At 40.5% G+C, this 26,848-nt stretch overlaps 1 protein-coding gene across 1 annotated transcript in view; it reads left to right on the forward strand.

The window, feature by feature from the left end:
- Positions 1-26,848, forward strand: part of LOC123752573 (nicotinamide phosphoribosyltransferase) — a 76,819-nt gene that overhangs the window by 22,626 nt on the left and 27,345 nt on the right. Inside the window, exons 5-7 of the mRNA XM_069305384.1 lie at positions 9,904-10,018; positions 19,319-19,401; positions 26,202-26,390. Coding sequence (XP_069161485.1) covers positions 9,904-10,018; positions 19,319-19,401; positions 26,202-26,390 — 387 coding nt within the window. The remainder of the gene's footprint in view (positions 1-9,903; positions 10,019-19,318; positions 19,402-26,201; positions 26,391-26,848) is intronic.

A 26,848-nucleotide genomic window follows, 5' to 3' on the forward strand; every position in this document is an offset into this window, starting at 1 on the left:
ACCTTATCCCTAGAGCGGTAACCTTGATCCTAGAAGCCTGACGAAGAATAATTCCTCTTTCCAGGAATTATTAATTTGGCTAAACAGCTTCGGTCTTAATCCATTGACCTTTCTTAGATATGTGATCCATAGTCTGTCTACTTACATGTACTTTCAATCATCATTCGTTAAGTGTTGTAGTAATGATCCTCTAGCTAATAATTCCTACTAACTTGTGGATTACAACACCACTCCCCTCCTTAAACACGCATATGTCCCCATATGCATCATTACAATGGTTCCATTAGTGCAAGGACCTGGAGGATGCACCCACCATATGTACATACCAGTTGCGTTGCTCCTGGGAGTATGGGTTCGAGTCACTTCTGGGGTGTGAGTTTTCAGTTGCATATTGTCCTGGGGACCATTCAGGCTTGTTCGCATTTGTGTTCCTCACGTGTGCCCCAAAGAATGAGGTGATTTGGTAAAATGCTATGCCCAAGATTACTATCCGAGTGCCGGCGATGGGGTGGTTCAAATAGCCTCGGCTATCACCTCATTATGTCCGGTCGTGATGGTCAAGTGGATTAAGGCGTCTTGTACATACCAGTTGCGTTGCTCCTGGGAGTATGGGTTCGAGTCACTTCTGGGGTGTGAGTTTTCAGTTGCATATTGTCCTGGGGACCATTCAGGCTTGTTCGCATATATATATATATATATATATATATATATATATATATATATATATATATATATATATATATATATATATATATATATATGTTTCATTGAATATGACCGCATATTCTGTATTTATTATTTTCTGGTTTAGGGCTTCTATCCCTCTAACTATTTTCTTAGCATCAGGGCTTAATTGAAATAGGAGTTCTCCAAAACTCATTTTCGTACTTTTAAGGTAAAGAAAAGAAGTAATTTACTATAGAGTGTATTACACTTATTTGTATAATTTGCACGACGTTTCGAACCTCCATGGTTCATTCTCAAGTGAACAGATCTTACAATACTAGTTGATTTTATACCCGCATTAGGTCAGGTGATAATACAATGAAGGTGAAAACATGGGGGGATACATAAGGGATAAACATAGGGGCTGCAGAAGGCTTATTGGCCCATACGAGGCATCTCCTATCTAAACACAAAGATTAATCCAGTGTAATTGGCCTGTTATGTTGGACAATGTCTGGTGCCCCTAGGAATCTGGTGCCCCAATGTCTGGTGCCCCTAGGAATCACATGAGACAAGCCCATGACATTACTCTAACAAGAGAAATGTTGAACAAGAATACTTGCATAATAGACAAAACCCAAGATTCAAGAAGATTACAAATTCTTGAGGCAATTCACATAAGAATAGAGCGACCTACCATGAACACCCAAATCACGGAACTATTTACTCTACCCACCATGAGAGTAAGGACAAGACAAGAACATATCGATGCCAACACAGAAGACAATGTCCAACATAACAGGCCAATTACACTGGATTAATCTTTGTGTTTAGATAGGAGATGCCTCGTATGGGCCAATAAGCCTTCTGCAGCCCCTATGTTTATCCCTTATGTATCCCCCCATGTTTTCACCTTCATTGTATTATCACCTGACCTAATGCGGGTATAAAATCAACTAGTATTGTAAGATCTGTTCACTTGAGAATGAACCATGGAGGTTCGAAACGTCGTGCAGATTATACAAATAAGTGTAATACACTCTATAGTAAATCACTTCTTTTCTTCACCTTAAAAGTACGAAAATGAGTTTTCGAGAACTCCTATTTCAATTAAGCCCTGATGCTAAGAAAATAGTTAGAGGGATAGAAGCCCTAAACCAGAAAATAATAAATACAGAATATGCGGTCATATTCAATGAAACATGTTTGAAAGAAAACCTGCTGCCAGTATACACCAATATATATATATATATATATATATATATATATATATATATATATATATATATATATATATATATATATATATATATGTCGTACCTAGTAGCCAGAACGCACTTCTCAGCCTACTATGCCAGGCCCAATTTGCCTAATAACCCAAGTTTTCATGAATTAATGTGTTTTCGACTACCTAACCTACCTAACCTAACCTAACCTAACTTTTTCGGCTACCTAACCTAACCTAACCTATAAAGATAGGTTAGGTTAGGTTAGGTAGGGTTGGTTAGGTTCGGTCATATATCTTCGTTAATTTTAACTCCAATAAAAAAAAATTGACCTCATACATAATGAAATGGGTAGCTTTAACATTTCATAAGTAAAAAATTAGAGAAAATATATTAATTTAGGAAAACTTGGCTTATTAGGCAAATCAGGCCTTGCGTAGTAGGCTGAGAAGTGCGTTCTGGCTACTAGGTACGACATATATATATATATATATATATATATATATATATATATATATGTCGTACCTAATAGCCAGAACTCACTTCTCAGCCTACTATTCAAGGCCCGATTTGCCTAATAAGCCAAGTTTTCCTGAATTAATATATTTACTATAATTTTTTTCTTATGAAATGATAAAGCAGCCCTTTTCTCTATGTATGAGGTCAATTTTTTTTTATTGGAGTTAAAATTAACGTAGATATATGACCGAACCTAACCAACCCTACCTAACCTAACCTAACCTATATATATAGGTAAGGTTAGGTTAGGTAGCCAAAAAAAGCTAGGTTAGGTTAGGTTAGGTAGGTTAGGTAGACGAAAAAACATTAATTCATGAAAACTTGGCTTATTAGGCAAATCGGGCCTTGAATAGTAGGCTGAGAAGTGCGTTCTGGCTATTAGGTACGACATATATATATATATATATATATATATATATATATATATATATATATTAGTATATTTTGGTAGCAGTCTTTCCTGTAGACATATATTATTAAATATGACCGAAAAAGTAAGATTAATAATTCTAACACGAATTTTCTCAATCTTTCGTACATTACGCTTCACTGTTGGAGGTAAATCAAAAATCACTTCTCCAAAATTCATTTTTATTTCTAGTCTGACGCGACACGGGCGCGTTTCGTAAAACTTATTACATTTTCAAAGACTTCACAAATACACAACTGATTAGAACTTGCGTTTCCCTGATTTTATATCTACATTTGAGTGAGGTGGGAAGGGTGATGTGGCATTACATTTGGGTGAGGTGGGAAGGGTGATGTGGCATTAACACAAGACAGAACACTAGGGGATATTAATAGGGTATTAAAAGTATCAACACAAGACAGAACAGAAACAATGGGTATTGAATAGAAGTGTTTGTAGAAAGCCTATTGGTCCATATTTCTTGATGCTTCTATATTGGAGCGGAGTCTTGAGGTGGGTAGAATATAGTTGTGCAATAATTGGCTGTTGATTGCTGGTGTTGACTTCTTGATGTGTAGTGCCTCGCAAACGTCAAGCCGCCTGCTATCGCTGTATCTATCGATGATTTCTGTGTTGTTTACTAGGATTTCTCTGGCGATGGTTTGGTTATGGGAAGAGATTATATGTTCCTTAATGGAGCCCTGTTGTTTATGCATCGTTAAACGCCTAGAAAGAGATGTTGTTGTCTTGCCTATATACTGGGTTTTTTGGAGCTTACAGTCCCCAAGTGGGCATTTGAAGGCATAGACGACGTTAGTCTCTTTTAAAGCGTTCTGTTTTGTGTCTGGTGAGTTTCTCATGAGTAGGCTGGCCGTTTTTCTGGTTTTATAGTAAATCGTCAGTTGTATCCTCTGATTTTTGTCTGTAGGGATAACGTTTCTATTAACAATATCTTTCAGGACCCTTTCCTCTGTTTTATGAGCTGTGGAAAAGAAGTTCCTGTAAAATAGTCTAATAGGGGGTATAGGTGTTGTGTTAGTTGTCTCTTCGGAGGTTGCATGGCTTTTCACTTTCCTTCTTATGATGTCTTCGATGAAACCATTGGAGAAGCCGTTATTGACTAGGACCTGCCTTACCCTACAGAGTTCTTTGTCGACTTGCTTCCATTCTGAGCTGTGGCTGAGAGCACGGTCGACGTATGCGTTAACAACACTCCTCTTGTACCTGTCAGGGCAGTCGCTGTTGGCATTTAGGCACATTCCTATGTTTGTTTCCTTTGTGTAGACTGCAGTGTGGAAACCTCCGCCCTTTTCCATGACTGTTACATCTAGAAAAGGCAGCTTCCCATCCTTTTCCGTCTCGTAAGTGAAACGCAGCACGGAACTCTGCTCAAATGCCTCCTTCAGCTCCTGCAGATGTCTGACATCAGGTACCTGTGTAAAAATGTCGTCAACATACCTGCAGTATATGGCCGGTTTCAAGTTCATGTCGACTAAGACTTTTTGCTCGATGGTACCCATGTAGAAGTTTGCAAACAGGACACCTAGGGGAGAACCCATGGCGACCCCATCTACTTGCTTATACATGTGCCCATCCGGGCTCAAGAAGGGTGCCTCTTTAGTACAAGCTTGGAGTAGTTTCCTCAGAATACTTTCTGGCATGTCAAGAGGAGTACAGGCTGGATCACGATACACTCTGTCGGCTATCATTCCGATTGTCTCGTCCACAGGTACGTTGGTAAACAGCGATTCTACGTCCAACGAGGCTCTTATCCCTGTGGCCCGTGCGCCCCGCAGTAAGTCCACAAATTCCTTTGGAGACTTCAGGCTGAAGGCGCAAGGAACATAAGGAGTCAGCAGGCCGTTGAGTCGCTTCGCCAGTCTGTACGTGGGTGTGGGTATCTGGCTAATGATTGGCCGAAGTGGGTTTCCAGGCTTGTGCGTCTTGACATTTCCATACGCATATCCAGGTTTATATTCCCCAATGATCTTTGGCAGGTGGAGTCCGGATTTCTTGGCGTTCACAGTTTCGATCAGTTTGTTGACCTTTGCTTTTAATTCGGCTGTAGTGTCCTTCGTTACCCTTTGGAACTTAGTTTGGTCAGAGAGTATGATGTTCATTTTCGCCAGATATTCGTCTTTTTTAAGAATGACATATATTGGCGACTTGTCACCTCTCCTGACAACTATCTCCTTGTTCTCACGAAGGCTTTTAGCTGCCGCTTTAAGCTCGGGGGACAGTATGGTGCTTCTGTAGTTGCCTCGATTCTTTCCTCCTTCTGCAATAAGTTCTGCTTGTAAGGTATCTTTGGTTGTGACCTTCTTTTGTGTCTCGAGGTCGAATATGTCGTCCAACAGAATTTCCAACTCTACTTTCCGGGCCATTTCACTCGGTCTGGACATAACATGACAGTTTATGCCCAGATTTAGGAGAGTGACTTGGTCCTCAGTGAGGTTAATTCCTGCAAGGTTCAGGAAGCCATCTCTTGGTCGTGGAATTGCCATAGGTCCTCCATATAATGTTGTTAGTTTCTTGATAATCCTTGTTTCAGTGCTGAGGTGATGTTGGTCTGTGAGGATGTCGAGGTGTTGTTCAATGCGGGTACGGATACTATGGTCGATGTTGCTATTTCTCCACTCGTTTGTAGCATGAAGTAGTTGCGTTTTGTTGTCTTTGATTTCATTCTCTGCCTTGTATATCTGATCACGAATCAGATCCTGGCGATATTTTATCGTGAAGGCTTGATTCCTTGCTGCTGGGTCGTGCACTTTAACATTAGTATATTTTGGTAGCAGTCTTTCCTGTAGACATATATTATTAAATATGACCGAAAAAGTAAGATTAATAATTCTAGAGGAGTGTTGTTAACGCATACGTCGACCGTGCTCTCAGCCACAGCTCAGAATGGAAGCAAGTCGACGAAGAACTCTGTAGGGTAAGGCAGGTCCTAGTCAATAACGGCTTCTCCAATGGTTTCATCGAAGACATCATAAGAAGGAAAGTGAAAAGCCATGCAACCTCCGAAGAGACAACTAACACAACACCTATACCCCCTATTAGACTATTTTACAGGAACTTCTTTTCCACAGCTCATAAAACAGAGGAAAGGGTCCTGAAAGATATTGTTAATAGAAACGTTATCCCTACAGACAAAAATCAGAGGATACAACTGACGATTTACTATAAAACCAGAAAAACGGCCAGCCTACTCATGAGAAACTCACCAGACACAAAACAGAACGCTTTAAAAGAGACTAACGTCGTCTATGCCTTCAAATGCCCACTTGGGGACTGTAAGCTCCAAAAAAACCAGTATATAGGCAAGACAACAACATCTCTTTCTAGGCGTTTAACGATGCATAAACAACAGGGCTCCATTAAGGAACATATAATCTCTTCCCATAACCAAACCATCGCCAGAGAAATCCTAGTAAACAACACAGAAATCATCGATAGATACAGCGATAGCAGGCGGCTTGACGTTTGCGAGGCACTACACATCAAGAAGTCAACACCAGCAATCAACAGCCAATTATTGCACAACTATATTCTACCCACCTCAAGACTCCGCTCCAATATAGAAGCATCAAGAAATATGGACCAATAGGCTTTCTACAAACACTTCTATTCAATACCCATTGTTTCTGTTCTGTCTTGTGTTGATACTTTTAATACCCTATTAATATCCCCTAGTGTTCTGTCTTGTGTTAATGCCACATCACCCTTCCCACCTCACCCAAATGTAATGCCACATCACCCTTCCCACCTCACTCAAATGTAGATATAAAATCAGGGAAACGCAAGTTCTAATCAGTTGTGTATTTGTGAAGTCTTTGAAAATGTAATAAGTTTTACGAAACGCGCCCGTGTCGCGTCAGACTAGAAATAAAAATGAATTTTGGAGAAGTGATTTTTGATTTACCTCCAACAGTGAAGCGTAATGTACGAAAGATTGAGAAAATTCGTGTTAGAATTATTAATCTTACTTTTTCGGTCATATTTAATAATATATGTCTACAGGAAAGACTGCTACCAAAATATACTAATGTTAAAGTGCACGACCCAGCAGCAAGGAATCAAGCCTTCACGATAAAATATCGCCAGGATCTGATTCGTGATCAGATATACAAGGCAGAGAATGAAATCAAAGACAACAAAACGCAACTACTTCATGCTACAAACGAGTGGAGAAATAGCAACATCGACCATAGTATCCGTACCCGCATTGAACAACACCTCGACATCCTCACAGACCAACATCACCTCAGCACTGAAACAAGGATTATCAAGAAACTAACAACATTATATGGAGGACCTATGGCAATTCCACGACCAAGAGATGGCTTCCTGAACCTTGCAGGAATTAACCTCACTGAGGACCAAGTCACTCTCCTAAATCTGGGCATAAACTGTCATGTTATGTCCAGACCGAGTGAAATGGCCCGGAAAGTAGAGTTGGAAATTCTGTTGGACGACATATTCGACCTCGAGACACAAAAGAAGGTCACAACCAAAGATACCTTACAAGCAGAACTTATTGCAGAAGGAGGAAAGAATCGAGGCAACTACAGAAGCACCATACTGTCCCCCGAGCTTAAAGCGGCAGCTAAAAGCCTTCGTGAGAACAAGGAGATAGTTGTCAGGAGAGGTGACAAGTCGCCAATATATGTCATTCTTAAAAAAGACGAATATCTGGCGAAAATGAACATCATACTCTCTGACCAAACTAAGTTCCAAAGGGTAACGAAGGACACTACAGCCGAATTAAAAGCAAAGGTCAACAAACTGATCGAAACTGTGAACGCCAAGAAATCCGGACTCCACCTGCCAAAGATCATTGGGGAATATAAACCTGGATATGCGTATGGAAATGTCAAGACGCACAAGCCTGGAAACCCACTTCGGCCAATCATTAGCCAGATACCCACACCCACGTACAGACTGGCGAAGCGACTCAACGGCCTGCTGACTCCTTATGTTCCTTGCGCCTTCAGCCTGAAGTCTCCAAAGGAATTTGTGGACTTACTGCGGGGCGCACGGGCCACAGGGATAAGAGCCTCGTTGGACGTAGAATCGCTGTTTACCAACGTACCTGTGGACGAGACAATCGGAATGATAGCCGACAGAGTGTATCGTGATCCAGCCTGTACTCCTCTTGACATGCCAGAAAGTATTCTGAGGAAACTACTCCAAGCTTGTACTAAAGAGGCACCCTTCTTGAGCCCGGATGGGCACATGTATAAGCAAGTAGATGGGGTCGCCATGGGTTCTCCCCTAGGTGTCCTGTTTGCAAACTTCTACATGGGTACCATCGAGCAAAAAGTCTTAGTCGACATGAACTTGAAACCGGCCATATACTGCAGGTATGTTGACGACATTTTTACACAGGTACCTGATGTCAGACATCTGCAGGAGCTGAAGGAGGCATTTGAGCAGAGTTCCGTGCTGCGTTTCACTTACGAGACGGAAAAGGATGGGAAGCTGCCTTTTCTAGATGTAACAGTCATGGAAAAGGGCGGAGGTTTCCACACTGCAGTCTACACAAAGGAAACAAACATAGGAATGTGCCTAAATGCCAACAGCGACTGCCCTGACAGGTACAAGAGGAGTGTTGTTAACGCATACGTCGACCGTGCTCTCAGCCACAGCTCAGAATGGAAGCAAGTCGACGAAGAACTCTGTAGGGTAAGGCAGGTCCTAGTCAATAACGGCTTCTCCAATGGTTTCATCGAAGACATCATAAGAAGGAAAGTGAAAAGCCATGCAACCTCCGAAGAGACAACTAACACAACACCTATACCCCCTATTAGACTATTTTACAGGAACTTCTTTTCCACAGCTCATAAAACAGAGGAAAGGGTCCTGAAAGATATTGTTAATAGAAACGTTATCCCTACAGACAAAAATCAGAGGATACAACTGACGATTTACTATAAAACCAGAAAAACGGCCAGCCTACTCATGAGAAACTCACCAGACACAAAACAGAACGCTTTAAAAGAGACTAACGTCGTCTATGCCTTCAAATGCCCACTTGGGGACTGTAAGCTCCAAAAAACCCAGTATATAGGCAAGACAACAACATCTCTTTCTAGGCGTTTAATGATGCATAAACAACAGGGCTCCATTAAGGAACATATAATCTCTTCCCATAACCAAACCATCGCCAGAGAAATCCTAGTAAACAACACAGAAATCATCGATAGATACAGCGATAGCAGGCGGCTTGACGTTTGCGAGGCACTACACATCAAGAAGTCAACACCAGCAATCAACAGCCAATTATTGCACAACTATATTCTACCCACCTCAAGACTCCGCTCCAATATAGAAGCATCAAGAAATATGGACCAATAGGCTTTCTACAAACACTTCTATTCAATACCCATTGTTTCTGTTCTGTCTTGTGTTGATACTTTTAATACCCTATTAATATCCCCTAGTGTTCTGTCTTGTGTTAATGCCACATCACCCTTCCCACCTCACCCAAATGTAATGCCACATCACCCTTCCCACCTCACTCAAATGTAGATATAAAATCAGGGAAACGCAAGTTCTAATCAGTTGTGTATTTGTGAAGTCTTTGAAAATGTAATAAGTTTTACGAAACGCGCCCGTGTCGCGTCAGACTAGAAATAAAAATGAATTTTGGAGAAGTGATTTTTGATTTACCTCCAACAGTGAAGCGTAATGTACGAAAGATTGAGAAAATTCGTGTTAGAATTATTAATCTTACTTTTTCGGTCATATTTAATAATATATATATATATATATATACTTCAGGCTTGTATCGAGGTCCAACTATGGTAGAACTACTGATCTTCCCCCAGGATGTAACCCCACAACAGTTTACTATATCTCGAGTACCTATATACTGTTAGGTGACCAGAGGCATTAGGTGAAAAGAAATGTCCCCTCCCCCCATAGGCTTCATATGAAGCATTACTCGGGTGTAAATATTCATAGACCTAATAATAGTGTCATCTTTATTACCAACTGAACTATGATTTTTTATGATAGTGATGATATTACGATGAATAATGTTAACACATCTTTATTTCTTTCCCACGCCGCTGTCTTCAGTGTCTGGAGATCCTGGGGAAGACCTACGGGACGGAGACTAACACTAAGGGCTACAAAATGCTTCCTCCTTACCTAAGGATCACTTGTTCTGAGGGCATCACCCACAAGGCACTCTGTAAGTTGGCTCACACACGAGCTACGCAACTGTATACATACATACATACATACATACATATATACATTATAGAATATACACTTGCATTAGAATATACGGAACTCTGATAAAATCTGTACTGGCATCAGCCATAATGATGCAGTTTATAATGAAATGCTGTATACCATGTTTATAATGACACACGCTCTAATGTCGTACAATACTAGAAATACATGCAGTAAAAATGTAGTTCATTCACAACCACATCTTAAGTTATAATGATAATTGACTTCGTGACGCATCCAGACTAAGTTTTTCGGGATTTTCAATCTGAATATTAGTAACCTATGTTTATAACGATGGGACCTCACGCACTCATAACAGCTATAAGGGCTCATGGACAGTCCCTATAGAGCGAGGAGGTCCACAAGTCCCCCAGGCAGCCCCACATATTCCAACGGGAAGTCAACTGATGACAGGTCATAAGTCATCAGATGACCTTCTAGGGGGAATCAAAGCATCCACCACCAGAATGCTTCCCCACATTCCAAAAGCAGCGCGTCCATTTAGAGCAGGCAAACAAGCAGACCTCAAGAAAATAAATATACTCTCTGAGAACCTTGGTGTTCCAGACACCGTCAATGCATGGCACAATTTGCTCCTGTTTCGCCGCGTTTCCGTCATGGAAAGAGGAGGCAAGTTTCCAGGTTAATCAGTCACAAGTTCAACAAATAATTTCATCAGAGACCTATTGCCTTTGGTAACTCACTTCACCACCTCTTTATCAGGGTGGCTGTCAAAAACTTCCGTATGAAAGCTGCTATGATGCTTCGACCCCATTAACTAAGAGCTTTAGCGCTTTCCATGGCAGTGAAGCAGCAGCTCACACAACAAAATCCTACGCTAATCACCTCTCGGAAAATAGAACAGTAATTAAACTTGAGTTTGGAAATACTTTCAACCAGGAAAAAAGATATATGGTTCGTACAAGCTTCGAACCATTTCGAACATCAAAGCAGTTCGAACAAGCCTCATTTGTTTACTCCTCTTCGTTTCTGCAGGTTACAGTAAAGAATCGACACTGTTGTTTAGGAACATGAAGTAGTTTCAGCAGGTGTCCAGCAGGGAGACCCACTTGCCCCTTTTCTTTTCTTTTCTGCATGGCTGTTAAAGAGATCACGTGCAGATTGACCAGAGAGCTCAACTTAGGATTCCTGGATGATGACATCCCTGGCAGGAACATAACGATCCCTGGTTTACATCGATGAAACCTAGGAGTTAGGACTCACCTTAAATCCTTCGAAGTGTGAAATTATCTTATCTAGCTAACCAGTTATTTGTGAGGAACACAAATGCAAACAAGCTTGTTTGCATTTGTGTTCCTCACGTGTGCCCCAAAGAATGAGGTGATTTGATAAAATGCCAAGATTACCATCCGAGTGCAGGCGGGGAAGTGGTTCAAATAGCTTCGGCTATCACTTCCTTTTGTCCGGTCGTGATGGTCAAGCGGATTAAGGCGTCCCTGTACATACCAGTTGCGTTGCTCCTGGCAGTATGGGTTCGAGTCACTTCTGGGGTGTGAGTTTTCAGTTGTATATAGTCCTGGGGACCATTCAGGCTTGTTTGCATATATATATATATATATATATATATATATATATATATATATATATATATATATATATATATATATATATATATATATATATATGTCGTACCTAGTAGCCAGAACGCACTTCTGGGCCTACTATGCAAGGCTCGATTTGCCTAATAAGCCAAGTTTTCATGAATTAATATATTTTCTCGATTTTTTTTCTTATGAAATGATAAAGCTACCCATTTCATTATGTATGAGGTAATTTTTATTTTATTGGAGTTAAAATTAACGTAGATATATGACCGAACCTAACCAACCCTACCTAACCTAACCTAACCTATCTTTATAGGTTAAGTTAGGTTAGGTAGCCGAAAAAGTTAGGTTAGGTTAGGTTAGGTAGTCGAAAAACCATTAATTCATGAAAACTTGGCTTATTAGGCAAATTGGGCCTTGCATAGTAGGCTGAGAAGTGCGTTCTGGCTACTAGGTACGACATATATATATATATATATATATATATATATATATATATATATATATATATATATATATATATATATATATATATATATGTCGTACCTAGTAGCCAGAACTCACTTTTCAGCCTACAATGCAAGGCCCGATTTGCCTAATAAGCCAAGTTTTCATGAATTAATATATTTTCTCTAATTTTTTTCTTATGAAATGATAAACCAACCCATTTCATTATGTAAGAGGTCAATTTTTTTTTATTGGAGTTAAAATTAACGTAGATATATGACCGAACCTAACCAACCCTACCTAACCTTACCTAACCTATCTTTATAGGTTAGGTTCGGTTAGGTAGCCGAAAAAGTTAGGTTAGGTTAGGTTAGGTAGGTTAGGTAGTCGAAAAGCAATTAATTCATGAAAACTTGGCTTATTAGGCAAATCGGGCCTTGCATAGTAGGCTCAGAAGTGAGTTCTGGCTACTAGGTACGACATATATATATATATATATATATATATATATATATATATATATATATATATATATATATATATATATATATATATATATATATATATATATTTATTTATATATATATATATGAAATAATTTTATATATATATTATTTTATAAATATATTATATATTATTTTATAAATAAATATAAATATATTATTTTATAAATATATATATATTTATATATATATATATATATGAAATAATTTTTTAACTGTTGAAAATTATTAATATATATTTTTTAACCTGATAATTCAAAATTATTACATACAATTTGTACTGTAACTTATAAGTAACAAGAAATGTGAATATGAAGTTATACACTTTAGTTAAAATTTTAAAACAGAAAATAACGTATAAGAAAATACAGTTATTTTATTCTTGAGATGTTTGCTGCCCCACCAACGACGTCATATTTATATCACACTTTTATTTGGTTGTTTTGAGAGCTATGCTGCAGCACTAATTTAATCATTAAGTCTACTCCTATAATTAGACTTGACAAAGTTCATGACTGAAAATAATTACTCACATGAATATACAAAGCGTAATCACACTATCGTGATGCATCAATGAGAAAATCCGTAGGAGCTGCTATGAGGGTTCGAACCAATGTGCTGTGTGCCTGGGAACTCACAGCGCATAGGTTCGAACCCTCATCACGGCTCCTACGGATTTTCTCACAAAAATATGTTGGTGAAAATACTGTAAATAATGCCACTGCAATATTTTTCACACTCAAAACTTTCAGGAATGGAATTCCAATTTCTGAATTTCATTTTCTGAAATTTTCTAAACTAATCCAGTCACTAACTGATCTCTTTCAATATTTCCTAGTCAGTTTTAGTCAACAAAATTGTGCATTGAAATTTAGTTGCTTTGTAAATCAACTGCATGGAAAAATTATCCATGTCAATCCACTGCAACATTTCCAGGTTTAATTTGTCTAATGTTACTGTCTGCACACTTTATGTATTTTGTAATTTCTTTTCTTGTAAGAAAAATTATGAGCAGTTGAGTCAATGATGCTCGAAAATTGCATTTGAAGGTTCTGAATGTCTGTTTTCTTACGAATTCGATCTGTGATTTGTGTTTTATAAGGTTTGGAAAATATTTGAATGTTCCATTCTCGACATCGGGTTAAAAAATTTAAGTTTGGTTTCAAAAACTTTTATATTATCTAACATCAAGTGTTTTGCCAGATCCATGTAATTTGGCGTTCAAGTCATGTAACTGTATTAACCTAGTTGTGTTTAAAGGGGTTGAGCTTTGTTCTTATGGCCTGCCTCTCAACTGTTAATAACTACTATTTTTTTTCCACACACACGCACGCACACACACACACACACACACACACACGCACGCACGCACGCACGCACACACACACACACATAGTCTGCATAGAAAACCCCCCTACCCCAAACCCTCCCTGCCCCCACTCAAAAGTTCAGCCAAATCTCCCTCCCCCCACACCCAATCCCCACCCTTCTACCCCTCCCCTCCTCCCGAGTCCTCCCTCCCCCCCTTTCCTTCCCGTCCTCCCTCCCCTTTCACCCCATACCCTCCCTGTCCCTCCCCCTTCACTGGATCCCCCGCCCCTCATTCCAGTATCCTCTGAGATCCTGTTACCCACCTCACAGGTCCTCACACCCATGGAACAGCCTCCCCCACCAGCAGAACACTCACCAAGGAGGCGATTTGAGAAGGGACAGAAGAAAGTGAGCCTCAAAGCGATGTACACTAACATAGATGGAATTACAAATAAAGCAAATGAGCTTGGAGAACTGGTACTAGAGGAAAACCCAGACATAATAGCCCTCACAGAAACAAAGATCACGAAAACAATAACAAATGCAGTGTTCCCACAGGACTATTATGTTATGCGGAAAGAGAGGGAAGGAAGAGGTGGGGGTGGTGTAGCTCTGCTGGTAAGAAAAGGCTGGGATTTTGAGGAGATGGATATTCAGGGCTGTGAAGGTTTCAGTGACTACATAGCAGGTACTGTAACAAATGGAGGGAAAAAAATTATAGTCGCAGTCATATATAATCCACCAACAAATGACAGAAGACCTAGACAGGAATATGATAGAAACAACATGGTCACCATTAACATAATAGAAAGAGCAGCTTCTGTTGCTAGCAGGAATGGATCTGGACTACTTATGGGAGACTTCAACCATGGGAAGATAGATTGGAAGAACAGAGACCCGCATGGAGGACCAGAAACATGGAGAGCTAAGCTGCTGGACGTGGCAACAAGAAACTTTCTAAGCCAGCATACCAAAGAGCCAACAAGAATGAGAGGAGAAGATGAACCAGCAATGCTTGATTTGATATTTACCCTAAATGAATGGGATATAAGGGAAGTTAAGATGGAAGCGCCCTTGGGAATGAGTGACCACAGTGTATTGAACTTTGAGTACCTGGTAGAGCTAGGACTTATCTCCCCCCAAAAAGAACTAGGAATCAAAAGGCTGGCATACCGAAAGGGGAATTATGAACAGATGAGAAGTTTCCTAAGTGAAATACCTTGGGACACAGACCTCAGAGACAAGTCTGTACAGGGTATGATGGACTATGTTACCCAAAAGTGTCAGGAGGCAGTAAACAGGTTCATCCCGGCCCAAAGGGAAAAATCCGAGAAGCAACAGAAGAATCCATGGTATAATAGGGCATGTATGGAAGCGAAGAAACTGAACAAAAAGGCGTGGAGGAACTTCCGGAATAACAGAACACCAGAAAGCAGGGAGAGATACCAGAGAACCAGGAATGAGTACGTCAGGGTGAGAAGAGAAGCAGAGAAAAATTTTGAAAATGATATAGCAAACAAAGCCAAGACCGAACCAAAGCTACTCCACAGTCACATCAGAAGGAAAACAACAGTGAAAGAACAGGTATTGAAACTTAGAACAGGCGAGGACAGGTATACAGAGAATGACAGAGAGGTGTGTGAGGAACTCAACAAGAGGTTCCAGGAGGTCTTCACAATAGAACAGGGTGAGGTCACTGTGCTAGGAGAAAGGGAGGTAAACCAGGCGGCCTTGGAGGAGTTCGAAATTACGAGAGAGGAGGTCAAGAGACACCTGCTGGATCTGGATGTTAGAAAGGCGGTTGGTCCAGATGGGATCTCACCATGGGTACTGAAAGAGTGTGCAGAGGCACTTTGCTTGCCACTCTCCATAGTGTATAGTAAATCACTAGAGACGGGAGACCTACCAGAAATATGGAAGACGGCGAATGTGGTCCCAATATACAAAAAGGGCGACAGACAAGAGGCACTGAACTACAGGTCAGTGTCCTTGACTTGTATACCATGCAAGGTGATGGAGAAGATCGTGAGAAAAAACCTGGTAACACATCTGGAGAGAAGGGACTTCGTGACACATCGCCAACATGGATTCAGGGAGGGTAAATCTTGCCTTACAGGCTTGATAGAATTCTACGATCAGGTGACACAGATTAAGCAAGAAAGAGAGGGCTGGGCGGACTGCATTTTCTTGGATTGTCGGAAAGCCTTTGACACAGTACCGCATAAGAGGCTGGTACATAAGCTGGAGAGACAGGCAGGTGTAGCTGGTAAGGTGCTCCAGTGGATAAGGGAGTATCTAAGCAATAGGAAGCAGAGAGTTACGGTGAGGGGTGAGACCTCCGATTGGCGTGAAGTCACCAGTGGAGTCCCACAGGGCTCTGTACTCGGTCCTATCTTGTTTCTGATATATGTAAATGATCTCCCGGAGGGTATCGATTCATTTCTCTCAATGTTTGCGGACGATGCTAAAATTATGAGAAGGATTAAAACAGAAGAGGACTGTTTGAGGCTTCAAGAAGACCTAGACAAGCTGAAGGAATGGTCGAACAAATGGTTGTTAGAGTTTAACCCAACCAAATGTAATGAAATGAAGATAGGTGTAGGGAGCAGGAGGCCAGATACAAGGTATCATTTGGGAGAGGAAATTCTTCAGGAGTCAGAGAAGGAAAAAGACTTGGGGGTTGATATCACGCCAGACCTGTCTCCTGCAGCACATATCAAGCGGATAACATCAGCGGCATATGCCAGGCTGGCCAACATACGAACGGCATTCAGAAACTTGTGTAAAGAATCATTCAGAACTTTGTATACCACATATGTCAGGCCAATCCTGGAGTATGCAGCCCCAGCATGGAGTCCATATCTAGTCAAGGATAAGACTAAACTGGAAAAGGTTCAAAGGTTTGCCACCAGACTAGTACCCGAGCTGAGAGGTATGAGCTACGAGGAGAGACTACGGGAATTAAACCTCACTTCGCTGGAAGACAGAAGAGTTAGGGGGGACATGATCACCAGATTCAAGATTCTGAAGGGGATTGATAGGGTAGATAAAGACAGTCTATTTAACACAAGGGGAACACGCACAAGGGGACACAGGTGGAAACTGAGTGCCCAAATGAGCCACAGAGATATTAGAAAGAACTTTTTTAGTGTCAGAGTGGTTGACAAATGGAATGCATTAGGGGGTGATGTGGTGGAGGCTCACTCCATACACAGTTTCAAGTGTAGATATGACAGAGCCCGATAGGCTCAGGAATCTGTACACCTGTTGATTGACGGTTGAGAGGCGGGACCAAAGAGCCAGAGCTCAACCCCCGCAAACACAACTAGGTGAGTACAACTAGGTGAGTACACACCCAGGAAGCAGTTCCGTAACAGCTGTCTAACTCCCAGGTACCTATTTACTGCTAGGTAACAGGGGTATTGAGGGTGAAAGAAACTTTGCCAATTTGATTCTGCTTGGTCCGGGAATGGAACCCGGACCATAGAATTACGAGTCCTGTGCGCTGTCCACTCTGCTACCAGACTACCTGTGAGGTGAAGTTAGTGAAAAAAACGTCTAAAAAAAATTAACGCAGCTTCAGATAATTTTTAAAAAGAAAATGTTTCATTTATCAAAAAAATTTGCGAATTTCATTCAATCACTCAACAAATCTTTCAAGGACAACCTCTCCTAAGCCAATAGATATTGTTATATATAGTATTCCAGTGTACACTGAGGTCACCGAGGTCAGTAAATTCTGACATAATTTTTTCAAAGCATATGTAGAAATATAATTAAATATCTTGGTTAAAATTTTCATCACTTCTTCACGTGATATGTCTTCATATGGCCAGCTTTTATATACAAAGCCTCATCGTATATAATAACAGCAATGCCTAGCATATTTTGCAAACATACAAAACTTTTTCTGTATCAGTCATGCTAGGGTGCACAATCAGTTGTCACAGCAACTAATTTGGAAAGTTTAACCTGTCGTTTAGACAATACTACTACTGCCTGGTATAATTCAGCCCGTGAGGTATGTTCAAGTAACGTTATCAAGTTAACCAGTTTTTCACGTCTTTATCACCCGTACTGAAGTGGGGATTTTAACTGATAGCTGATGATGTAGCGTCAGTGTTATCAAGAAGACAAATTGATGGGAATTTACAAGAACCGTTATCTTTTGTTAGCTGTTCTGCTATGTTAGTTCCCAACTTGAATTTTTTATCTTTTAACTGTGTTTCAATCACTTGTAAATTCATAATGCGCTGAATAATTTTGTCTTTTGCTGGAAACCGGTCGAAAAGAAAAGGAGCACATTTTGACCACGATTCTCTAACATATATACCTCATAACTGAGTGGTCTGCAACGATTATCAATTATCTATGTCATTTGAAACCCAGCAACAACTAAGTTGTTAGTTTCAACAACCTGAATTTTTATTAGTTATAACATTCGATTATATTTTGTGTTGCTGATTTCTCGATCAATGTATTCTTGCTCACTTTTATCATAAAGCCATTTATGAACAGTTTTATCATGTTGCTCTACGGAAGAAGTACTGCACACAACTGATGCATGATGCTTCATCATCCTTTTTTTTTATTATACCAAAGTTTTCTGTCCACGATTCCTGACAATTTCTGATTCTGTTTCCGTCAATTGCAAATTTTATCTGAGCTGTTTGAGATGACATTATGCTAAAAATTCACAACTGTAATAATGTAGTAGTGATTGATTAGTCATTCAATACAAATCAAATATATTTATTACGAAAAAATAAATATTCGTGGAGCCGCTAAACTACATATTTACTATTATATCACCAAATGCCTAGTGCTCATTCACAAACAACAGAAGACAAATATAAGCAGTGACGCAAATGTCTTTGGTACGTTTGTAATTCTCATAGAAAAAATCTACTGTGACAGTATATCTACTTTGACAGTAGATCTTTGTCTTCCCAAAGATCTCTAGTAGATCATTGATACTCGTTTAGTTCTGTCATTTACTGATGAGAACATTGGGACGAGTGATGAATTCAGAACGTGACACTTGTTCTCAAAATCTTCCAGCTGGTTCCTGCTGATGCGAGACATCTGGGAACACTTCCTTTTGTTCCTGGTTTGTGAAAACTTATTCACTGCTTCGTTTCGCAGTTATGATAATCTTCATATATTTTTTTTTAGTTATATACAAGAGTTGTTACATTCTTGTACCTTTATTTCATTCTAGTTACATTTATTTATTTATTACGGGTTGGATTTAAAGAATCAAGGGAGCGGCGATGCATTTTGCATGCCAGCAAAATTTGCTTGTGTGCCACTCTTGGCACCAGTGCCATAGGTTCGTCACCCATGGCCTAAGGGACATTGATAAAACAGTTAAATAAAGGTTTCCTGTATCTGTCAACAGAGTTTATATGAACATATATCTTGCTGCAGGGTCTACACTAGAGCACCTCAAGAACCACAACTGGAGCACAGCCAACACTTATTTTGGCGCCGGAGCCGCATTGCTCCAGAAGGTAAGAATTCCTTTTTTTCCTTCTCGTTTGCTAACTCTCTCCAATATCTCCTTTTTGCAGCTTATCCCCTAAAATGAAAATTCTTAGAAAGTAGTAACGATGTGGTCAAAAGTACCAATATGTCCTGATGGACCTGTAGATGAGCAGCCTATTATTATGGCAATGAGTATTATTGAATTTGGACAAACTGGACACATTTGTATATTTTTGTTGCTAATATGACCTAACCTAACCATCCTAGGCTTAATACATGCTATATGAGGCCTAATATATTTACAGCTATGTGCTATACTAGGCCTATAAATATTTAGGTTCGGTTTTAGCTTTATGTTTCCGGATTATATAAAAAATTGCCCCCCTCAAAAAAAAAAAACTTACTTGGGCTCCATTATTACATGTTGATACAATGGCTTACTTGGGCTCCAATATTACATATCGTCACTTTCAGCTTAATAAATGCTGGAATTTCAGCTTAATAAATGCTGGAATTTCAGCTTAATAAATGCTGGAATTTCAGATTAATAAATGCTGGAATTTCAGGTTCATAAATGCTGGAAGTTTAGGTTAATATATGCTGAAAGTTCAGGTTAATAAATGCTGAAAGTTCAAGTTAATAAATGCTGGAAGTTCAGGTTAATAAATCCTGAAAGTTTAGGTTAATAAATGCTGAAAATTCAGGTTAATAAATGCTGAAAGTTCAGGTTAATAAATGCTGAAAGTTCAGGTTAATAAATGATGAAAGTTCAGTTTAATAAATGCTGGAAGTTCAGGTTAATAAATGCTGAAAGTTCAGGTTAATAAATGATGAAAGTTCAGTTTAATAAATGCTGGAAGTTCAGGTTAATAAATGCTGGAAGTTCAGGTAAATAAATGCTGAAAGTTCAGTCAAATAAATGATAAACATTCCGCCAAATAAATGATGAAAGTTCAGTCAAATAAATGATAAACATTCCGCCAAATAAATGATGAAAGATCAGATAAATAAATGCTGAAAATTAAGTTTAATAACGATGAAAGCTCGAATTGATGAATGTTATAAGTTCTTGTTAATAAATTATAAAAGTTCAGTCAAATAAATAATGAAAGTTCATGTTAATAACGTTGACAGTTCAAGGTAATAATGGTGAAAGTTAATATTAATAACGGTAAAAGTTCATGTTAATAAAGGTAAAAATTCAGGGTAATCATGATGAAAGTTCAGATAATTGGCGTTGAAATTTCAAGTTAATAATGATAAACGTTCAAGTGAATAACGATAATAAAGAACAAAGGTTATGGTGGAAGTCCTCATAAAAAGATAACATAAATACTGTAAGAAATATTTTGTTCTCTGAATTAATCAGTGCAAATTGTGAATTGTTTTACTGACTGTATTATGTATATAAACATAAACGACTTGGAGATATTGATGATAATTCAGTGCCAGTGGTGTTATGATTGATGCCTTCCCGGGCTTTCCTGACAGTAACGACGGGCAGGTGAGGGTCTTCATGTCCCATGTTGTATCTTTAGAGTTATAATTTCGCTGTCCTGATGTATGAATTCGTTATCGAACTTGGCCTAAAGTCTGCTTCGGCTGATAATATTGAGTCTTACAACCAATACCTTAACTGGTGTATATATATTTGGTTGATATTGTGGTCAAATGTGGCTCATCCTTGCCCACGGGCTGGTGCCTCAAGATCAATAATAACACACGATCCTCTTAAAAATAATGTCGCTTTTGGCCGTTTGCCCGTATGGCCGAAAGTGGACGTAATTTGAAAATAAAAAAGAAATGAAAATAAATTTGGGATTTTTTTTCAACTGTAACACTGTAAAAGTGTTTGGTTTAGGTTAATACATACATAGAGTACACGAGTCACAGACAAGGATCTGAGAGGCGCCAGTTGTCTGCCTGAGATCTCACACCTCAAAGCGTTAATGACCTCAAGTGACCTGAGGTCAGATCATGAGAATTTCACCTTGCTTCCGCTAAGCGTATAATTGGAGCCGGGTAGCCTTCAAACATGCCGACGTTTAAGGAGTGGCTTGGTAGAGTGCCGGAGGCTATCTATTTGTGGGCGGAGTTAGCTACTAGGTTCCCCAATAAATACTCAGAAAACTATCGAGCATAGAGCATTAAGAGACAGAACAACAGACGAGAGCAGAGACGACGTCCCTAGCAGGGAGGCTGTCGGCCGGCAGGGGCGAGACAGTCTCTGTCAAGCTACAGACCCCCCCCCCCTCTCTATTCAACTTAGACTCAGTCCTCGGTGAGTGAACATTAAGGTGACTTGGTCGTGTTTTACAAGTGTTGTGTGATGATCAGGGGCAGTCAGTTGTAGTGTTCTCAGATTCTTGGAGGATGACTCACTTTAATATTAATCGTTAACATTTTAATTGGATTGCTTAAGTTATGATACTTATCATGAAAAATATAATTGTTGAATTTATTATTTAAATGGTCTTTCACTGTGTTCCCTAGAGATTTGAGTTGAGGTGAGAAAGCCTCTGTGGTTACTGGTTTCATGGTTTAGAATGAGTACATGATAAAGATGGGAACTACTAATAATGAACTCATGATAACATCTTTGGTGAATATTTTGATACAGACAAGTTCCATTCCTTGTCTTGTATGTAATGATCATGAATGGATGGTGGCAGCATTTCGTCTTCTACTATCAACTCTTCTACTTCTACTAACTACTCTTCTACTTCTACCTATCTACACCTCTCCCTCCACCCCCTCTCTAAACTCTCACTTTCAACTAATGACCCTCCTCGCTCCTCCCACCTCTCTACCTCTCACCCCAAACCCTCACTAATTACTTCACTTTTCATTTCTTTCCTTTCGTTTCCTCTTATACGTTTGTGGCAATGATTCTGTATTCTAGAGTTCTCTCTAGAGTTTCGGGTAACTGATCAAGTGACGGCGCCTTGTAGTCTTAGCACCTAGGTAGTCAAATACCTAGGTTACAAGGTGTTGAACGAGAGAGGTTGCCTTAGGAACTCTGGGAGTGCTCTAGAATAGTTAGCTAACTGGGGACGGGATAACGGACTAGAGAGAGCTGTTTCCCCCGGCCTCGTTAGTTAACTGGGGGGTGGAATAATGGACAAGATAGAGCTATTTCCCCCCACCCCCCGTTACAATGATGGCAGCGGTGTTGAACAATGTTTAAGGTATTGGTGTTCTTTTAACATTGTTCAGTCCCACGTGTCTTTTTGCCGCTCAGGCGCTATCAGGGAGATCTTGACATGTGTTTATTATTCGCGATTTAGCGAGCTTTGTTCAGGTTAGGAGATGATGATTCTCTGGTGTTGTGTTTAGTGATTTTGTGAGTTTTGTGAAGTTCAGGGAATGTTCACCAGAACTTGCGTGTGTAGTGATTAATGTTAGTAATAAGATTTGGCGATTTGGGAACTTAGCGGTGTTGGTAGTGCAGGTCAGCTGAGTGTGACAGGTGACCTCGCATGTCCCAGGGGGACACCCAGCCACCGCTGGTCTCCAGGTCAGTGGGGAGTGGCAGGTGTAGTTCTTAAGTAGAATTTAGTGGTGGTTCTGCTCAGATTATTGCGATCGACTGTTTTACTCCATTTGAACGCAATAACCCGAGGTGTACTGGTATTGTACAGCATGCTAGGGAGACTTAGTATGTCAGTAGACTTCACGTTGGGGACGCTCGACGTTAGATAGTCTGGTCACAGGGGTGGCAACAGTTTGGAGTTGTTGACCGGCGGAGATGCTAGGGAGACACTCTGGGTCACGTAGGTGGCTGTAGGTTAAGGGTGGGAGTAACGGTTAATTATGTACTTAAGATTAGGAAAGGTATAGTTAAGTTAGGCTAGTGTTTTGTCTATTAGTGTTGATTTTTTTTTTTGACAAGTTAAAAGTAGTGACGATCTTATTCTCTCTTCTCTAACTTTACTCTGTTACTGTTTTATGTTCCACCAAGTCAATATCATTCAGAGTTAATTGGATTATTAAAAAAAAAAAAAAAAAAAAATTGAAGTGTAGTTGTTGCCAGGAGGAGAGCGTTATGATATAACTGTGTAACCCTATACAAACTACAGGGTCACACAAACAGCATGGAACACGGGTATTGTCGCCTTTCTGTTCATCCACAGGTGGGAGCCAGAGGAGAGGCGCGACGCATATACAAAAGAGGGAGACGGCTGCTGTGTACCACACTCACGGGCGTTTATCACCACCTCGACGACCAGCCCCCTACCTGGAGGTCATGGCTCCACCACCACCACCACCCCAGGGGACCCCAAGATGCAGCCCTCTCGGTCGGTCAACATTGGTCTACCCAAGATGGACCCCAGGACGGACAGACCCCCAATGGACCCCAGGTCGCTTGTCTAAGACCCATGGGAGGAGGAAGAGAGAAGAAAGAAGAGAGAAGAAAGAAGAAAGAAGAAAGAAGGAAGAAGAAAGAAGAAAGAAGAGAGAAGAAAGAAGAGAGAAGAAAGAAGAGAAGATAAGACAAGCTGAGTGAGACATGATACCTAGTGTCCCTTGCTGGTGTCAGCATCATTGCATGGAGCGTAATTGCAAGACAGGATCGTTTGCCTTGACTGGCCGCCCCTCCTACACGCATGTTGCTCTGTTGAGTGATTCTTCCTGTGTCATGCGGACTTGATGTGGCTGTCAGAAGTAGCTCTCTGAAGGAGGCGTGCTGGAGCAACAGGGAGGAAGAAGAGTAGGATGGGATTTCTACTGTTGGCAACTATATGAAGGTCTCGAAACTTGTAGTCCCTATAGCTGTGAAGAACCCCAATATACGTCTCTCATGGTGACTGACGTAGGGCCAATTACAGATCAGCTGGGACAACCGAATTCCACGGTCCTGTGCGCAGTTCAAGTAGTAACGGCTTTCGGGTTGACGAAGTGTTGTTGTGCGTTAACGACGGAGAAGCGACGGAGGCAGTTGTGTTGAAGAAATGTGGTACAGGATTATCTACAAGACCAAGCAGTGACGTCGCCCAGCCAGAGACAATGGACGTCTGTCTATATATTTCATTTTTAGAGTAGGATGATGTATATTTGTTTAGCTAGGATGTATTTTTTTTTTTCGTTAATAAAGTTGTTGCACACAGCTAGCTTGCTTTAGCAGTGTTGCAAAAACTTTATTTCGGGGAGAAGGGGAGATGTAACACTGTAAAAGTGTTTGGTTTAGGTTAATACATACATAGAGTACACGAGTCACAGACAAGGATCTGAGAGGCGCCAGTTGTCTGCCTGAGATCTCACACCTCAAAGCGTTAATGACCTCAAGTGACCTGAGGTCAGATCATGAGAATTTCACCTTGCTTCCGCTAAGCGTATAATTGGAGCCGGGTAGCCTTCAAACATGCCGACGTTTAAGGAGTGGCTTGGTAGAGTGCCGGAGGCTATCTATTTGTGGGCGGAGTTAGCTACTAGGTTCCCCAATAAATACTCGGAGAACTATCGAGCATAGAGCATTAAGAGACAGAACAACAGACGAGAGCAGAGACGACGTCCCTAGCAGGGAGGCTGTCGGCCGGCAGGGGCGAGACAGTCTCTGTCAAGCTACAGACCCCCCCCCCCTCTCTATTCAACTTAGACTCAGTCCTCGGTGAGTGAACATTAAGGTGACTTGGTCGTGTTTTACAAGTGTTGTGTGATGATCAGGGGCAGTCAGTTGTAGTGTTCTCAGATTCTTGGAGGATGACTCACTTTGAATATTAATCGTTAACATTTTAATTGGATTGCTTAAGTTATGATACTTATCATGAAAAATATAATTGTTGAATTTATTATTTAAATGGTCTTTCACTGTGTTCCCTAGAGATTTGAGTTGAGGTGAGAAAGCCTCTGTGGTTACTGGTTTCATGGTTTAGAATGAGTACATGATAAAGATGGGAACTACTAATAATGAACTCATGATAACATCTTTGGTGAATATTTTGATACAGACAAGTTCCATTCCTTGTCTTGTATGTAATGATCATGAATGGATGGTGGCAGCATTTCGTCTTCTACTTCTACTAACTACTCTTCTACTTCTACCTATCTACACCTCTCCCTCCACCCCCTCTCTAAACTCTCACTTTCAACTAATGACCCTCCTCGCTCCTCCCACCTCTCTACCTTTCACCCCAAACCCTCACTAATTACTTCACTTTTCATTTCTTTCCTTTCGTTTCCTCTTATACGTTTGTGGCAATGATTCTGTATTCTAGAGTTCTCTCTAGAGTTTCGGGTAACTGATCAAGTGACGGCGCCTTGTAGTCTTAGCACCTAGGTAGTCAAATACCTAGGTTACAAGGTGTTGAACGAGAGAGGTTGCCTTAGGAACTCTGGGAGTGCTCTAGAATAGTTAGCTAACTGGGGACGGGATAACGGACTAGAGAGAGCTGTTTCCCCCGGCCTCGTTAGTTAACTGGGGGGTGGAATAATGGACAAGATAGAGCTATTTCCCCCCACCCCCCGTTACACAACAACAATAAGTTAAGGGTCCTCTGATAGGTTAGGTGGACAGGAAATTCTCATAAAGTTTCAAAACGTTATGAAAAACGTGAATTGAAAGTGTCCTCTCCTAACCGTTCCGAGTAAGCCGGACAACTCAAACAGAAAACGGAACAGTACGTCACTTTTGTGAGTCAACTTCATTTCAAATTACGTCCAAATTTGGCCATAGCACGCATACGAGCGAGAAGTGACGTTATTTTTAAGAGGACGAGTTGGTGACCGTTACGGCTTTTGGGTAACCGTCATAAATATTATTTTGCCAAGCCATTAGAGTTCTTTTCATTAGAATCACACAACACTTCCCTGGCATTGGTTGTTATAGATTAATCGAGACACGCAGAAGTGCGCATATAAGGTGAGCTACGTGGAGGTGGGCGGGCAGGGCGTCGACGTGTACAAGCAGCCCGTCACCGACTCCGGCAAGAATAGCAAGCGTGGCCGTCTCTCCCTCCACCATCACCACCACGGTCTCTACACCACTCAGCAGGCCGGGAAAGGTGACTCCACTAAGGTCAGGCACTGACACGGATCCGGTATGTACACGGTAATGTTAGAATTAGAACTCATTTTTCGTCTTAAGGTCAGATGGGTATTAGGTCCTGTTTATTACGCCTGATCATACAGTCACTAAGGTCAGACAGCTACCTGGATTTTTATGTTAAATTCCAAATCGACTTTTTCATTCTAATGTCAGTGGGATTCGGATCTTTCACGTCAAGATCAGAGTACAGTAAATGTACCTTCACAAGTATAGTTATACAATATTCTGTTAACTTCAGATGAGGGAACTTGCATGATTGGAAATGTAACATCAGCGCTTTCCTCAGAAATCGTTGGGTTCGTTGTTCACACTAAGACCTTTTTCAAAAGAATAAAAATATGAGGCTGTGGCTGCTTGTATGAGAAAAGGGGAAGGATCGAGTCACATGTTTCGTTAGGTTCAAGTTCTTGGAAGTTTATTGAGATAAC

The sequence above is a fragment of the Procambarus clarkii genome, chromosome 54 (genome assembly GCF_040958095.1).
Source record: "Procambarus clarkii isolate CNS0578487 chromosome 54, FALCON_Pclarkii_2.0, whole genome shotgun sequence".
Classification (NCBI taxonomy): Eukaryota; Metazoa; Arthropoda; class Malacostraca; order Decapoda; family Cambaridae; genus Procambarus; species Procambarus clarkii.